The sequence below is a fragment of the Hemitrygon akajei genome, chromosome 7 (assembly GCF_048418815.1).
Source record: "Hemitrygon akajei chromosome 7, sHemAka1.3, whole genome shotgun sequence".
NCBI classification, from domain to species: Eukaryota; Metazoa; Chordata; class Chondrichthyes; order Myliobatiformes; family Dasyatidae; genus Hemitrygon; species Hemitrygon akajei.
The window spans coordinates 60,847,040-60,861,891 of NC_133130.1; the positions used below are offsets into that span (position 1 = coordinate 60,847,040).

A 14,852-nucleotide genomic window follows, 5' to 3' on the forward strand; every position below is an offset into this window, starting at 1 on the left:
CAACCTCAGAATACAGGGTGGTCCATTTAGAAGAGCGATGAGGAGGAACTTCTTCAGCCAGAGGGTGGTGAATCTAAAATTTGTTGCCACAGGCAGCAGTGGAGGCTAGGTAACTGGGTGAATTTAAGGTGGAGGTTGATAGATTCTTGATAAGTCAGGGCATGAAAGGTTACTGGGAGAAGACAGGACAATGAGGTTGACAAGGGAATGGATGAGCCATGATCATATAGCAGAGCAGACTTGATGGGCCAGTTCTGATCCTATTTAAGAGACGCTTACATAGACACATGGATGAATTAAAATGGAGGGCTATGTGGGAGGGAAGGGTTGGAATGATGTTAGAGTAGGTTATAAGGCTGGCACGACATTGTGAGCCAATGAGCTCCACTGTGCTGTACTGTTCTATGTCCTATGTTCTGTAGCCAAGGATTCACTGAAACATACCAATTTTATAAAAATAATTACAACTCTACATTTTTACATGTACCATTAGATTTTTTGGCATGTTGAATTGATTCTATTGTTTGCTTCATTACTCCATCATCTGCAGCAACAACCAATATCACAATGTCTGTCACATTAGCACCTCGGGCTCTCATTGCTGAAAAGGCTGCATGGCCAGGGGTATCCAAGAAGGTTATCTTTTCACCAGATGGTAAATGAACTGTGTAAACAAGCAAAACCTTTTAATGATCACAGAAGGAAAATCATACATTTCATCAATTCAGTGAAAGCAGAGAACTGCAATAGTTGAAAATTCCTTATAAATTGTTGTTATACAAAGGTCATTACAATGAGCAAAATAAACCTGGTAACTTCCATTCCAGATTGTTTAATGTCATTTCCAAGTGTTACTCCAGATCTGATGCAGGATATAAAAAACACACCAACATAAATAACACAGTAATTAAAAAACACAATAAATATACTGTAACTATATGATAGCTTATATACATAATTGATTATATGTACATAGAGTGATGAGAAGTACAGAAGTGTCTGTGCATAAGGTGTCTTTTGACAGGAAATAATAAAGTATTGGTGGTGTGGCATGCAGTGGGATGGGTTAGTGGATGAAGCCTTACTGTTTGGGGAAAGTAACTGCTTCTGAGTCTGGTGCTACTGGTGTGGTTGCTACATAGCCTCCACTCTATGATGGAAGTGGACAAAACAGTCTATGATCAAGTGGGTGGGATCCTTCATGACACTGCTAGCCTTTTTCCGGCAACTTTCTGAATATATGTCCTTAATGGTGTCGTCCAGTGCAGTTTCTGTACCATGCAGAAGCGCAGTATGTTAGGACACTTTCTACTCTACTCATCTCTCCAAGGTCATGAATATTGATGTGCATAGTTCAGTTTTCTTCAGCCTTCTCAGAAAATAAAGGCATTGGTGAGCTTTCTTGATTGTGTAGGATGTGTTCTTGGACCATGAGAGGCTTTGAGGGATGTGCGCTCCCAGCAGTTTCTTATGCTTAAGTTATTAAATATTTTGTATGTTCTATTATTCATCTTGACTCCTTCCAGAAATATCATTCACTGAGAAACTCTGATTAAAATCTTAATTCTACAGAACAATTACAAGGGAAATTTTCACTTTTATTTATTCATAAGGGTTAAAGTTAACTTTTCCATGCCCAATGATTTATTAAATTAATCATGGTTTTGAAAACGGACTTTAGCTCAAATTACAGAAGGTAAAATCTGACTGGTCAGCATTTTGTGGTCAAAGGAATTTCACCCTTCATGATTCAGTCTAACTAAGGAATGTAATAACAGCAATTTGCATTTATATCCACAGAAACATTGTGAGATGAAAGTCAGATCAAATATTATGATATTAAAGCAAATGATGTGACATTTAAAAGATGTGAGATAAGGAAGGTCTTAACAGGGATTAAAACCTCTGTATGGCCAGTGACAGTGAGATGACAGAAATCAGGGGGCACATTCTTGCCTGTTAGTAGGGCTAGCTGAGTAAAGGAGAAATGAGGCTACAGAGTGATTTCAGACTAAGGATGCAAGTAAGATGGGAATAGGAGAGAATGGAGTAGGAAAGATCACCACCCTATAGGCTGCCTGAACAGAACAATCAGAAAGAGCATGGGGACACTGGTCTCCAGGGAAATAATGAGAAGGATCTTGATGGGTTGTTTGGAGAGGCTTACTTAAGAAATGGCCAAATATGGTACGATAGCGGGTAATTAGAAAGAGTAAGGAAGAATGAAAGCATGGGGTGTGGATTTGGAAGTGCAGAGTATTTGAGAGGGAAGAAATGTAAAGTGGTCCAATAGGCGTGAAGAGAAGAAAAAAGTGAGAGACGAAAGTGGAAGGATGAGTAATGGGCTTTAATTTCAGGTTGAAGTTAAAGTGTGCTGAAGTTGGATGTGAATGGATCAGAGAAAGTCAGAAGTTTACAAAGGCAATCCATCACACCCGATGTTAGATTAAAATCCTATTTTTTCTATCATTATGGATACTGTTACAATATACAAAAGGTGATTTTTCTGTATGTTTTATACATGGCTCCTCGGTTTGAATTTGAGGTAAATTAGTCAAAACTACATTAATGCAAAATGTAAATGTCCTAATGGAAACTGCAAGATCAACTATTTTAATGTTCTTTTAGTTCATAGTAAGTATTCAAATAATTGGGTTTACGTGAATAATTTTGGAACTAAGAAGCATAGAGCACTTTACAAATTATCACATCATCAAAGTAACTAATGTTATGTTCTTTGAGGCATTTGATAGAAAGTGTAAACTATTATTTACATGCAAGGTTTTTGGGCTGATCCCCAACTCTTCTCCACAACTGTTGAACTGGTTTAACTGACAAAACTGATACACATGTAGGGAATGTTGAAGCTTTAAGCTTTTCAGTGCTTTTCTAACAAAATACCTTAGACTCAAGGGGAGGGTGGGGAGAATCTCAAATTTGCGCAATCTTACAACCGCAAAATAAACATTTCTGAATATAAGATTAGAGCTTCACCAAAGAAAAAGAATTAAAAATCTAGGGACGATACTTTTTGAGTCAACAATTAAATAAAGTTGATTCATCACCACATGCTGCTTATATTAGAGGTTAACAGTAACACGGAACAATGGAAGATATACCAAGGAATGCTCCAATATGCTGAGTGATTCCTCCTGCCTCTGTTGCTGCCACTTGGGTTTTTCTAAGGCTGTCAAGTAACGTTGTCTTTCCATGGTCTACATGACCCATGACAGTGACTACGGGTGACCTAAAAACTAATACTGCTGGATCTGCAGGTGGCCTAAAACAAAGAACATAGCAAATGCGATAGTAGTTAACTCATGGGTTATGTTTAAACCAATTCACAGCAACTACAAATCTAATAACAACTATACAAGACTTAAAGTAGTAAAATTGTGAACAAAATTTGGAAATAAATGATGAGCAAAGTAGATTCTAAATTATAGATGGCTGGTAAGTGTATTTTTAAAAAAAATTAATAGTATTAATTAATAGTAAAAATCAATAGTAATATGCTGGGAAAATTGGTATTTATTAGCCATCATTAATTTCCCTTTAGGTGGTGATGGATCACTTTCATAACACATTGAAGTCCTTCTGAATGTGTTCCTATATAGCTTTTCGATTGGAGTTTTAGGAATTAAAAGTAGCAAGAATGCAGCAGTCCCACACAACAACCTGTCTCATCTCTTCTTAAGATCCCACTGTTACCAAAGCCTGTGTTCACTCTTTGTGATGGTTAAGGGATTAATCAAAAATGATGGACTGCAACAAAATTCCAGTATGTGCTGAAGAATTGTGTTTCAGAACTAAGCAGACCTCTAAACTATGCTATTCCAGCTTTGATATCTGTCCAAGATGAAATGTGAATAGAACAAGTGCAGACATTCTCCTGACAGGAGTCCTGATTAAGGGTTTTGGCCTGAAACGTTGACCGCTCGTTTCAACGGATGCTACCCGACCTGCTGAGTTCCTTCAGCTTGTTCTTACGTGTTGATTTGACCACAGCATCTGCAGTGTACTTTGTGCAGACATTCTCTGATGCCTTTGACCCTCTTGATGGTAGATGCTGAATGTGATGCTATGTGACTGTGATGCTGCAAGCAAGTTTTTCATTGCACCTACACGTGTAAATGACTAATACACTCAACTTTGACTTTGACATAATAATGTAGGCAAATACAGCACATTATAATCATGGTGCCAGATGATTCATGGCCTGCCAATGAAACAGTATGCTTCTTCTGAAGATGAAAAGCTTCATGAGTGTTATTGGAACTGCACCCATCCAAGTAAGCTGCATTTATTTGCACACAGAGTGAACTGGCATCTTTATTTCTTATAGAGTGAAGTACAGAAAAAAAAAAAGATATTTTTTCCAAGCTAACTTTTTCAAAACATAACAACCTCAACCTGATTACATGTGAAATAAAGGGCAAGCCTACCTCTTCACAGCATCTTTACATTCTTTCACTTTTTCTTCTGAAAGTTTTGCCCATCTAAACTTCATTCCAGATACTTTTATGATCTCTTTTATCCATTTTTCATCCAAGACAGAATCATCATCTAAGGAGTCCATATCAATATTTGTGTGCAACAGAGCTTCAAAGACATGATCTAGATACAAGGGAGAAAGTATTTGAATAAACAAGATAACTTTTTTTCTTTGCAATCAATAATGCTCTCAGTGAAATCAATGAGCTATACTAACAAATCCACAGCATTCCTATTATGCCTATGGAGAACCATCTTGCACTGTGAATGATGATCCATGAATGTATTATATAGTTGTAAATTTTGATACAGTACATTTTCAGATAAAAACATCACAGAAAAGTATCATGGCAGGATAACTTTCTATAACTAATTGCTAGAAATGCTATTTCTTCAAACTGAACAGCACTAACTGTGCTATGGGTTGGGGACTTCAATGCCCATCTTCAAGCCTAGTACTGCGCAAAAGTCTTCGGCACCTTGGCACGAAATATATAATAACATACAAACTCCTGAGCAAAATTTCTCGCCAACTATCAGTGACAAAAATCTCTGCATTTTGAACACAAACACATGCAACTGACACTATTTAGAAATGGTTTGCTCTAAGGCAGTGATTTTTGTCACTGATAGTTTGTGAGATGTAAGCAGTAAGACAATTCAGAACTGTTTTGCTCAATGCAAGTTCAAACATTTAGGCTTGGAGATGTCAGAAATGGCCAAGAGCGAAAACGAAATGATTTCACTAATTCGATAAGTTAGGAACTACAAAGAATTTAAAGGTATCGAAAATAATCTTGAATGTTACAATGAAAATAAAGATATGGAGGATTCAATCACTTAAAGTTTTGTATGAAGACAATTCATCTGCTCTAGGTGTCTGCGCTGATTTTGTTCATTGCATGCACTGGATGAATTCCTCCATCAATAACAACTAGGAACTAATACATAGTTTTATAGTACTGTAGTAAATATTGGTAGTGTTTCAACTTGTTCTGTACTTCATTTAAATACATAATTTGTTATACAGTTTATCTTTTTAATTATTTCCATGAAACTTTGGCTAATTGGGGCAGCCGTTAAATTCAATCATGTGCAAAAGAAAGCAAACTGAGCAAATACAAAAAGAAAGAAATAATAATAATAAATAAACAATAAATATTGGGAACATGAGATGAGTCCTATGGATATAATGAAAAAGAAATTACCATGATAATTTCTCCTCAGAATTACGATGGTACACGAGAGAATAGTTTTTGAAGATTATTGCCAATTTGGGTACCTACTCTCAAAAAGGTTCATCACCCTTGTTCTACAACCACACATTTTCAAGTCCTTCATCAAAGACTTTCATGGTATTATCAATTCAGAAAAGAGGACATTCACTTACAAAATGACTATTACTTCTGTTTGAAATTCCACAGGCAATGAAGCCTAAATATTGTAAAGCCTGAACAAAACTGAGGACTGAACTAATAAGTAGCTTGCAATATTTGTACTACAAGTACTGGATAATGGCTTTGTCCCACAATAAAAATGTTAATGGCTAATTAAATCATGTTGAATCACCACCACCGAAACGCTGTATGGTCACCACTAATTAGAAACATAATAGAAACTAGGATAATATACATTGTGACTTCCAGAGCAGGCCAAAATGGAATATTTTGCAGCAAACATCCCACCTTCTAGTTCCAAAGATCATTCCACAATCTTCAACAATCAGGTACAATGATCCTAGGTCCAACACAACTCAAGAAGTTTGAAGTCATTCAAGAAACCAATTGATTGGCACCCCATATACTACTAATTTAAACATTCATTTTCCCCAACCTTCCCTCATTGTGCAATGGGCACTGCTGACACAGTGTACTATAGCAAATTTTTTGAATAGTATTTCCCAAATCCACACTATCTTTTTCTGAGATCAAGGAAACAGATACGTGGAAACAGCTTATCCTGGTACTTGACTTTCAAGTTAGTTACATACCTTCCTCACTTGGAAATATATTGCCATTCCTTCATTATCACTTGGTAAAAAAAATCCTGGAATTCCCTACCAACAGCACCGAGAGAGTATACACATTGAAAGGACTACCATAGACCATCGCTTGCTTCTCATTGCCAGTAGTGATGAGCAATAAATGTCAGACATCCCAGTGACACCCATAACCCATGAACAAACAATAAAATTAAAATAGTACCTCTGTTGAAGTTGTAGCTTTAATACATTTGCTAATCATGTTACCATTCATTAGCATTTGTTAAGAGAACTGGAGAGGTTTACCTGTATCTTTATCCATTGCTTCTGCAAGTTCAGAGATGGTCATCTCTTGCTTTATTTCCACTTCTTTCTTTACCTGATTTTGTTTCACTGCAGTGCTTTTAAATATCCCCTTCTGGAATGAGAAACAGGGATAATAAAACATCAAACTTATTAAAAGGACATTAATTGACTAAGCACATGAAAAGATTTCATTTATGACACTGAAATGTCAGCACAATTCTCAAAACTCTGATAAGTGCTACAGAATTGTACATACATACAATGGAACGACTTCAAATGAGGGCAGAAAATGGAATTTGATTTATTTGATTTACTCAATTACTGGCTTCATGGGTTACTTTAAATATGAGAAACACATATCTTAAAATGTTTATGTTCAAGGGCCAACCTAGGAATTGAAAATATTAATCAGTTAATAGCAATGATAATGATGTATTGTCAGAGATAGTGATGTTCAGTTGCATGGCTTTCCCAACAAGATCTTAAAAAGAACACTGGTAACACCTTTGTGAAATCCTTTTATTCAAATATAGACCAAGAATCAGCCATAGCTTTCCTACAAATGAAAATCATATTCAGCATCAGGAGGAAGAGAAAATGAAAGAAAGGGCACTGTATCTTGTTGTTAAATGACCTCAATGCCCATCACTACCAGTACTACTAATTCAGTTGGCTAGAGGTCTTATCTTCCCAATTGGGCAAGGAACATAGTGGGGGGAAAAACAACATAAGACCATAAGGCCTAGGAGCAGATCAGGAGGAAAACCTATTTGATCTCATCTTTAGCTGTCTACCCATCTCAGAATCAGACATAAATAACATCACTGGCAGATGTCATGAAATTTGGTGTTTTGCAGCAGCAGTACACCGCAATGCATAATAATACAAAACTATAACTTACAGTAAGAAATACATTTTAAAAGATAAGTAATTCAAAAAGAGAGCAAACAAATTTGAGGTAGTGTACATGGGTTCATTGTCCATTCAGAAATCTGATGATGGATTCAAGTACCATGAAAGCATTGGTAGTGAGCATTGCCTTACAAAGACAAAGTTCAACTTTGTTGTGTAAATGAAGCTAAATTATGTTGTGGAATAATACTATCTTGTTAATGTTACAGAGCAGATTCAGTAATATTAATTATTCATCTACTTCACTTAATACAAAAGCCATTTAGTTCAATTAATAAAAGGAATATAATTTATATTGTATTTGCCTCCTCAAAGCTGTGCATTTCCAGTCAAGTGAATTGCAATGCTCTTCCTTTAATAGGTCTGACATAATGTGGGTTTGTTTAGGGTGGACTTCCCAAATTTATTCCCTGCCACTGTAGTCTGACATGGTCCAAAATTGTTGGTGAAGAACTACCAGCAAATTAGTGAGTGCCATGTTAAGATTAGATAAACAAAAGAAACAGAGGCAGGCATGAGGAAATCTGCAGATGCTGGAAATTCAAACAATACACACAAAATACTAGTGGAATGCAGCAGGCCAGGCAGCATCTGCAGGAAGAAGTACAGTCGACGTTTTGGGCTGAGACCCTTCGTCAGGACTAACTGAAAGATAGTAAGAGATTTGAAAACAGAGACAGGAATAGGTTATTTGTCTCCTGAAGCTTGTCTATTACTATTATTGATAAACATAAGGACATGAGAAATAGGATCAGGAGTAGGTCATCTGGCCCATAGAGAATTCAATAATTCAATAAGATCATGGTTGACCTGGCCATGGACTCAGCTCCACCTATCTGCCTTTTTCCCATAATCCTCAATTACCCTACTATGCAAAAATATATCCAACCTTGTCTTAAATGTATTTACTGAGGTAGCCTCTACTGCTTCGTTGGGCAGAGAATTCCACAGATTTACCACTCTCTGGGAAAAGCATTCCGCCTTATCTCTGTCCTAAATGTACCCCTCCAAATCTTGAGGCTACGTCCCCTAGTACTAGTCTCTCCTACCAGTGGAAACAACTTTTCTGCCTCTATCTTATTTATCCCTTTCATAATTTTATATGTTTCTAAACGATCTCCTCTCATTCTTCTGAATTCCAGCGAGTACAGTACTAGGCATTAGGGTCCTCATAGTCTAAACCTCTCATCTCCGGAATCAACCTGGTGAACCTCCTCTATACTGCCTCCAAAGCCAGTACATCCTTCCTCAAATAAGGAGACCAGAACTGCACGCAGTACTCCAGGTCTGGCCTCACCATTACCCTGTACATAACCTCCCTGCTCTTAAATTCAATCCCTCTAGCAATGAAGGCCAACATTCCATTTGCCTTCTTGATAGCCTGCTGTTCCTACAAACCAACCTTTTGTGATTCATGCACAGGCACTCCCAAGTCACTCTGCACAGCAACATGCAGGAATTTTTTACCACTTAAATAATTACCTGCTCTTTCGTTTTACCTTCCAAAGTGGATGACCTTGCATTTACCAACATTGTACTCCATCTGCCAGACCCTTGCCCACTCACTTAACCCATCTATATCTCTCTGCAGACTGTCTGTATCTTCTGCACAGTTTTCTTTTCCACTCAATCTAGTATCTCAGCAAACTTAGATACTCAGTCCCCTCTTCCAGATTGTTAATGTATATTGTAAACAGTAGCGGGCCTAGCTCTGAACCCTGTGGTACACCGCTCACCACTGATTGCCAACCACAGTAACACCCACCTATCTCAGCTCTCTGCTTTCTATTAGTTAACCAATCCTCTATTCATGCTAATACATCACCCCCAACTCTATATATTCTTATCCGGGTGTTTGATAAGGTCCCTTTTATGTGGGACCTTATCGAATGACTTGAAATCCAAGTAAATAACATCCATCTGTTCCCCTCTATCCACAGCGCTTGTTATATCCTCAAAGAACTCTAGTAAGTTTGTCAAACAGGACCTGCCATTGCTGAATCCATGCTGCGTCTGCCTAACGCATTTCTTTCCAGATGCCTCACTATTTCTTCTTTAATGATAGCTTCAATTTTACAAAGTAAATGGCAGGATACTTGGTAGTGTGGAGGAGCAGAGGGATCTGGGGGTACATGTCCACAGATCCCTGAAAGTTGCCTCACAGGTAGATAGGGTAGTTAAGAAAGCTTATGGGGTGTTAGCTTTCATAAGTCGAGGGATAGAGTTTAAGAAACGCGATGTAATGATGCAGCTCTATAAAACCCTAGTTAGACCACACTTGGAGTACTGTGTCCAGTTCTGGTCGCCTCACTGTAGGAAGGATGTGGAAGCATTGGAAAGGGTACAGAGGAGATTTACCAGGATGCTGTCTGGTTTTGAGAGTATGAATTATGATCAGAGATTAAGGAGAGAAGGAGGATGAGAGGAGACATGACAGAGGTGTACAAGATATTAAGAGGAATAGACAGAGTGGGCAGCCAGCGCCTCTTCCCCAGGGCACCACTGCTCAGTACAAGAGGACATGGCTTTAAGGCAAGAGGAGGGAAGTTCAAGGGGGTTATTCGAGGAAGGTTTTTCACTCAGAGAGTGGTTGGTGCATGGAATGTACTGCCTGAGTCAGTGGTGGAGGCAGATACACTTGTGAAGTTTAAGAGACTACTAGACAGATATATGGAGGAATTTAAGGTGGGGGTTATATGGGAGGCAGGGTTTGAGGGTCGGTACAACATTGTGGGCCAAAGGGCCTATAATGTGCTGTACTATTCTATGTTCTATGTTCAAGCATTTTCCCAACAATGGATGTTAAACTAACTAGCCTATAGTTACCTGCCTTTTGCCTACATCCTTTCTCGAACAGTGGTGTGACATTTGACATCTTCCAATCCACCAGGACCTGCCGATTTATATATCAATTTCTGTTTCCTTCTCTATGCCTATTTTCCTGGATACTCCCAATGCCAAAAACACTATTCTGCCTTAAGAATATTCACTGATAGTGCTGAATTCCAAAGATTCATACCCCAAATGAAGACATTCTGCATTCAGTCCTCAATAGCCAAATCTTTGAAGATTTTTTCCTTTTCTCTCTACCATACAGCTCTCTTTCCTTGTCCCTCACAGTTTCAAAGACGGTAGTTCATGATCCAAATCTTTACTCTTACAAATCCCTAAACTAGTTATCCCAGGCATCATGCAGGAACATTGATTCTCCGTCCGTAAATCTTCACTTGTATTTTTCATTCCTGTTTGGCCTCACCACAATCGCTAAAAATATAACTAATGTTTAGTGGAAAGTCTCCAGCCAAGGGAAATAGCATCATGCTACTCTGCTGCTTGTGCGAAGGGAGAAGGAAGGGTTGGGGCTTCAGGGCTTCAGTGTTTCTATCGCTGTATGGGGTTTCTTTTTTTCGTGAATGTCTGTGAAGAGGGTGAATTTCAGGTTATGTACTGGATACATACTCTGATATTAAATCTACTTTGAAACTTTGAAAAGTGTGATTTTTTTTTAAAATTCCAAATAGGCTTCCTTATTCTCATCCTCAATATACAAGTCAATGGCTATTGGACTCTCCTGATCACCCATAATTAAACATTCTTCTGTCTCTGTGATTAATTGTAAAATTCTTAAAAAACAATCTCATCAAACTATTTTTCTTTCTGATCACTACTTAAATGAGCAGGTGTGGGATGGGGGGGGGGGGGGGGGTTGTTGTGGTTGGTAGTCATGTCCAAGTGTATAACTAAATCTTTCAGCATGCTAGTTACCCAGCTTCGTGATGTAACTAGGATTGTTTTGGACAATTCGTGCATTATTTTCTCATGGCAATTTATAAAATGTTTAAGAATGACCTATTACCCTGTGTATCGATCTGCATCAATACAGAGGCATTCTTATATCTGTGATGAATAGATGCATGGACTTACAAAGAAAAAGCAGATACCTCTTCCCTTTGTACCTATATACCACACAAATAAAAAACATTAATATTCTCTATAATATTCTTAGAGCAGTGCATATTTAAATGTGCAATGAGTTTAAAAGGAAAGGATATTAGCTAATAAACTACTTCAATTTAATCACTAACAGTGATTGATTTCAAAATCTAAAGATGCAATTGTGTGAACAAAAGCTGCTTTCTATTCCAAAGTATAGAACAGAAGTGGTCTGGAAACCATTCACTGCAATTATGCTGACAAAGACTGGTTCTTCAACATGTATACATATATATTGTTAGAAATATTTGAGATGGATGGGATTTAGGGTCAACCCCATGAGTAAGCAGACATCAAATCAATAGATAGAGTGAAAGTGATTTTCAAAACCATTTCAAAGAAAAGCAATCAAAAATGTAGTTTTTAAAGAAGTACAACTTTGAGCTACTAACTCTATCCCAACTGTAGGAAAATGCCACAGCATTCAAGTGAAATAAACAATCTCACCTCTCAAATCAAGAAACCAGTGCAAATACAGTTTCCTAAATTATTTCATTAACTCATTTCAGAAAATACAAGTTAGCACAGATGTCCACAAATATCCTTTAATGATTAACCATCAATTATTCAAGCATATTGACAAGGCAAAGTAAAAGACAGTCTAAGATCAAAAATTAAAATAGATCATCATACCCCCTTAGTGCTAAAATGCCTGATGCACAATGGGCTGAATTTGTTAATATCCCTGGGTAAACACCTTTGCTGCAGCAAACATGGATTTGGCCTTAAGTCACAAGCATCTTTCCATTTCAGTATCGGGATTCCATGGTTGCATGACTTCCACATGGTAGGATTCAGTCTAATCAATAATCTTCTCATCATCATCACCAACTGAGGAGCAAAATAATTTATGAATAATCTTTAAGACTCAACATTAATAAAATATTTCAGATGGATAGCACTGGAGAAGAAAGTACTGCAGGATTTACTGAGGATGTTAAAATGCTATAATATTAATAACTATAAACATTTGTGAAAAACATTTTAATCACAGTATTGTCATTGTAGGAAAATCTAAAGGATCAAATGTAATTATGGATTAAGAACTAAGCTAATGACATCTGTAGCATAAAGACCAAGGCCAAAGGATTGTAGGTTGCTGCCTGATTTACTAAGTCTTTCCAACATTTTCTGCTTTTGTTTAAGAAGGTCCAACAACTTGATTGCTAATCCCGACTGTATTAGCAGTCAGTTTAGAAAAGGGTTATTGAAAGAAAAGGGAATAAAAATAGGAACAGATCCAAAAGCAAAATAACGCCAATGCTGAAAATCTGAAATAAAAACAGAAAATGCTGAAAACATTCAACAGATCAAGCGGTATCTGAAGATAAAAACTTGGTTAATGTTTCATACTGATAAACTTTCATCAGAAGTTGGAAAAGCTAAGGGGGAAAAAAGGTTCTCAGTTGCAGAGAACATAAAGCTCTGAACAAAAAGAGGTAAAGATGTGCTAAGATGGAAGCCAGGACAGAATAAATAGTACAAATAATGATTACTAGCTCTAAGAGGATAAAGAAGAAGCTGGAGTTTATAAAGATGTGTTGGTGAGTTGGGAGCATCTTAATCAGAAGAGATTTATTACCTGAAGAGTGAAGAAACATCTAAATGTATGATATGAGGAAAGAGAATGCAATATTAGATCTCCTATTAGGAAACAAGTTAGGACAGGTGAATTAAGTGAGTGTATGGGAACACCTTGGTTCCAGTGATCATAACACCATTAGTTTCAACTTGATCATGGATAAAGATAGATCTGGTCCTTGGATTGAGGTTCTAAATTGGAAAAAGGCCAAATCTGAAGAAATGAGAAAGGATCTGAAAAGCGTGGATTGGGACAGGTTGCTCTCTGGCAAGGATGTGATTGGTAAGTGGGAGGCTTTCAAAGGAGAAATTTTGAGAGTGCAGAGTTTGTATGTTCCTGTCAGGGTTAAAGGCAAAGTGAATAAGAATAAGGAACCTTGGTTCTCAAAGGATATTGGAACTCTGATAAAGAAGAGAGAGAGAGATGTATGACATGTATAGGAAACGGAGCAAACAAGGTGCTTGAGGAGTATAAAAAGTGCAACAAAAAATTACGAAAGAAATCAGGAGGGCTAAAAGAAGACCTGAGGTTGCTTTGGCAGTCAAGGTGAAGGATAATTCAAAGAGCTTCTACAGGTATATTAAGAGCAAAAGGATAGTAAGGGATAAAATTGGTCCTCTTGAAGATCAGAGTGGTTGGCTACGTATGGAACCAAAAGAAATGGGGGAGATCGTAAATGGGTTTTTTACATCTGTATTTGCTAAGGAAATTGGCATGGAGTCAATGGAAATAAGGCAAATAAGTAGTGAGGTCATAGAACCCATACAGATTGAAGAGGAGGAGGTGCTTGCTATCTTCAGGCAAATCAGAGTAGATAACTCCCCAGGACCTGACAGGGTATTCCCTCGGACCTTGAAGGAGACTAGTGTTGAAATTGCAGGGGCTCTGGCAGATATATTTAAAATGTCGGTATCTAAGGGTGAGGTGCCAGAGGATTGGAAGATAGCTCATGTTGTTCTGTTGTTTAAAAAAGGCTCTAAAAGTAATCTGGGAAATTATAGGCCGGTAAGTTTGACGTCGGTAGCAGGTAAATTATTGGAAGGAGTACTAAGAGATAGGATCTCCAAGTATTTGGATAGACAGGGACTTATTAGGGAGAGTCAGCATGGCTTTGTGCATGGTAGGTCATGTTTAACAAATCTACTAGAGTTTTTTGAGGAGGTTACCAGAAAAGTGGATGAAGGGAAGACAGTGAATGTTGTCTACCTGGACTTCAGTAAGGCCTTTGACAAGGTCCCGCATGGGAGATTTAGACAGAATAGGAGAATGGGCAAAGAAGTGGCAGATGGAATATAGTGAAGTAAAGTGTATGGTCATGAACTTTGGTAGAAGGAATAAAGGCATAGACTATTTTCTAAAGGAGAGAAACTTCAAAAATCTGAGGGGTAAGGGGCCTTGAGAGTCCTCGTACATGATTTCCAAAAGGTTAACTTGCAGATTGAATTGGTGGTAAGGAAGGCAAATGCAATATCAGCATTCTTTTTGAAAGGACTAGAACATAAAAGCAAAGACATAATGCTGAGGCTTTATAAGGTATTGGTCAAATTGCACTTCACATATGGAAAGTAGTTTTGGGCCTCCATC

General features: G+C 37.6%; 1 protein-coding gene across 2 annotated transcripts in view; it reads right to left on the reverse strand.

Annotated features, from left to right (window-relative positions):
• mtif2 (mitochondrial translational initiation factor 2) overlaps positions 1-14,852 on the reverse strand; it is a 29,798-nt gene that overhangs the window by 12,753 nt on the left and 2,193 nt on the right. The window contains exons 2-6 of one of the 2 annotated variants that reach the window (XM_073051008.1): positions 12,320-12,517; positions 6,782-6,893; positions 4,446-4,617; positions 3,120-3,280; positions 488-664 (exon numbers count right to left, since the gene is read on the reverse strand). In XM_073051008.1, coding sequence (XP_072907109.1) covers positions 488-664; positions 3,120-3,280; positions 4,446-4,617; positions 6,782-6,893; positions 12,320-12,511 — 814 coding nt within the window. In that variant the 5' untranslated portion in view covers positions 12,512-12,517. The remainder of the gene's footprint in view (positions 1-487; positions 665-3,119; positions 3,281-4,445; positions 4,618-6,781; positions 6,894-12,319; positions 12,518-14,852) is intronic. The other variant, XM_073051010.1, reaches the window with a different exon arrangement.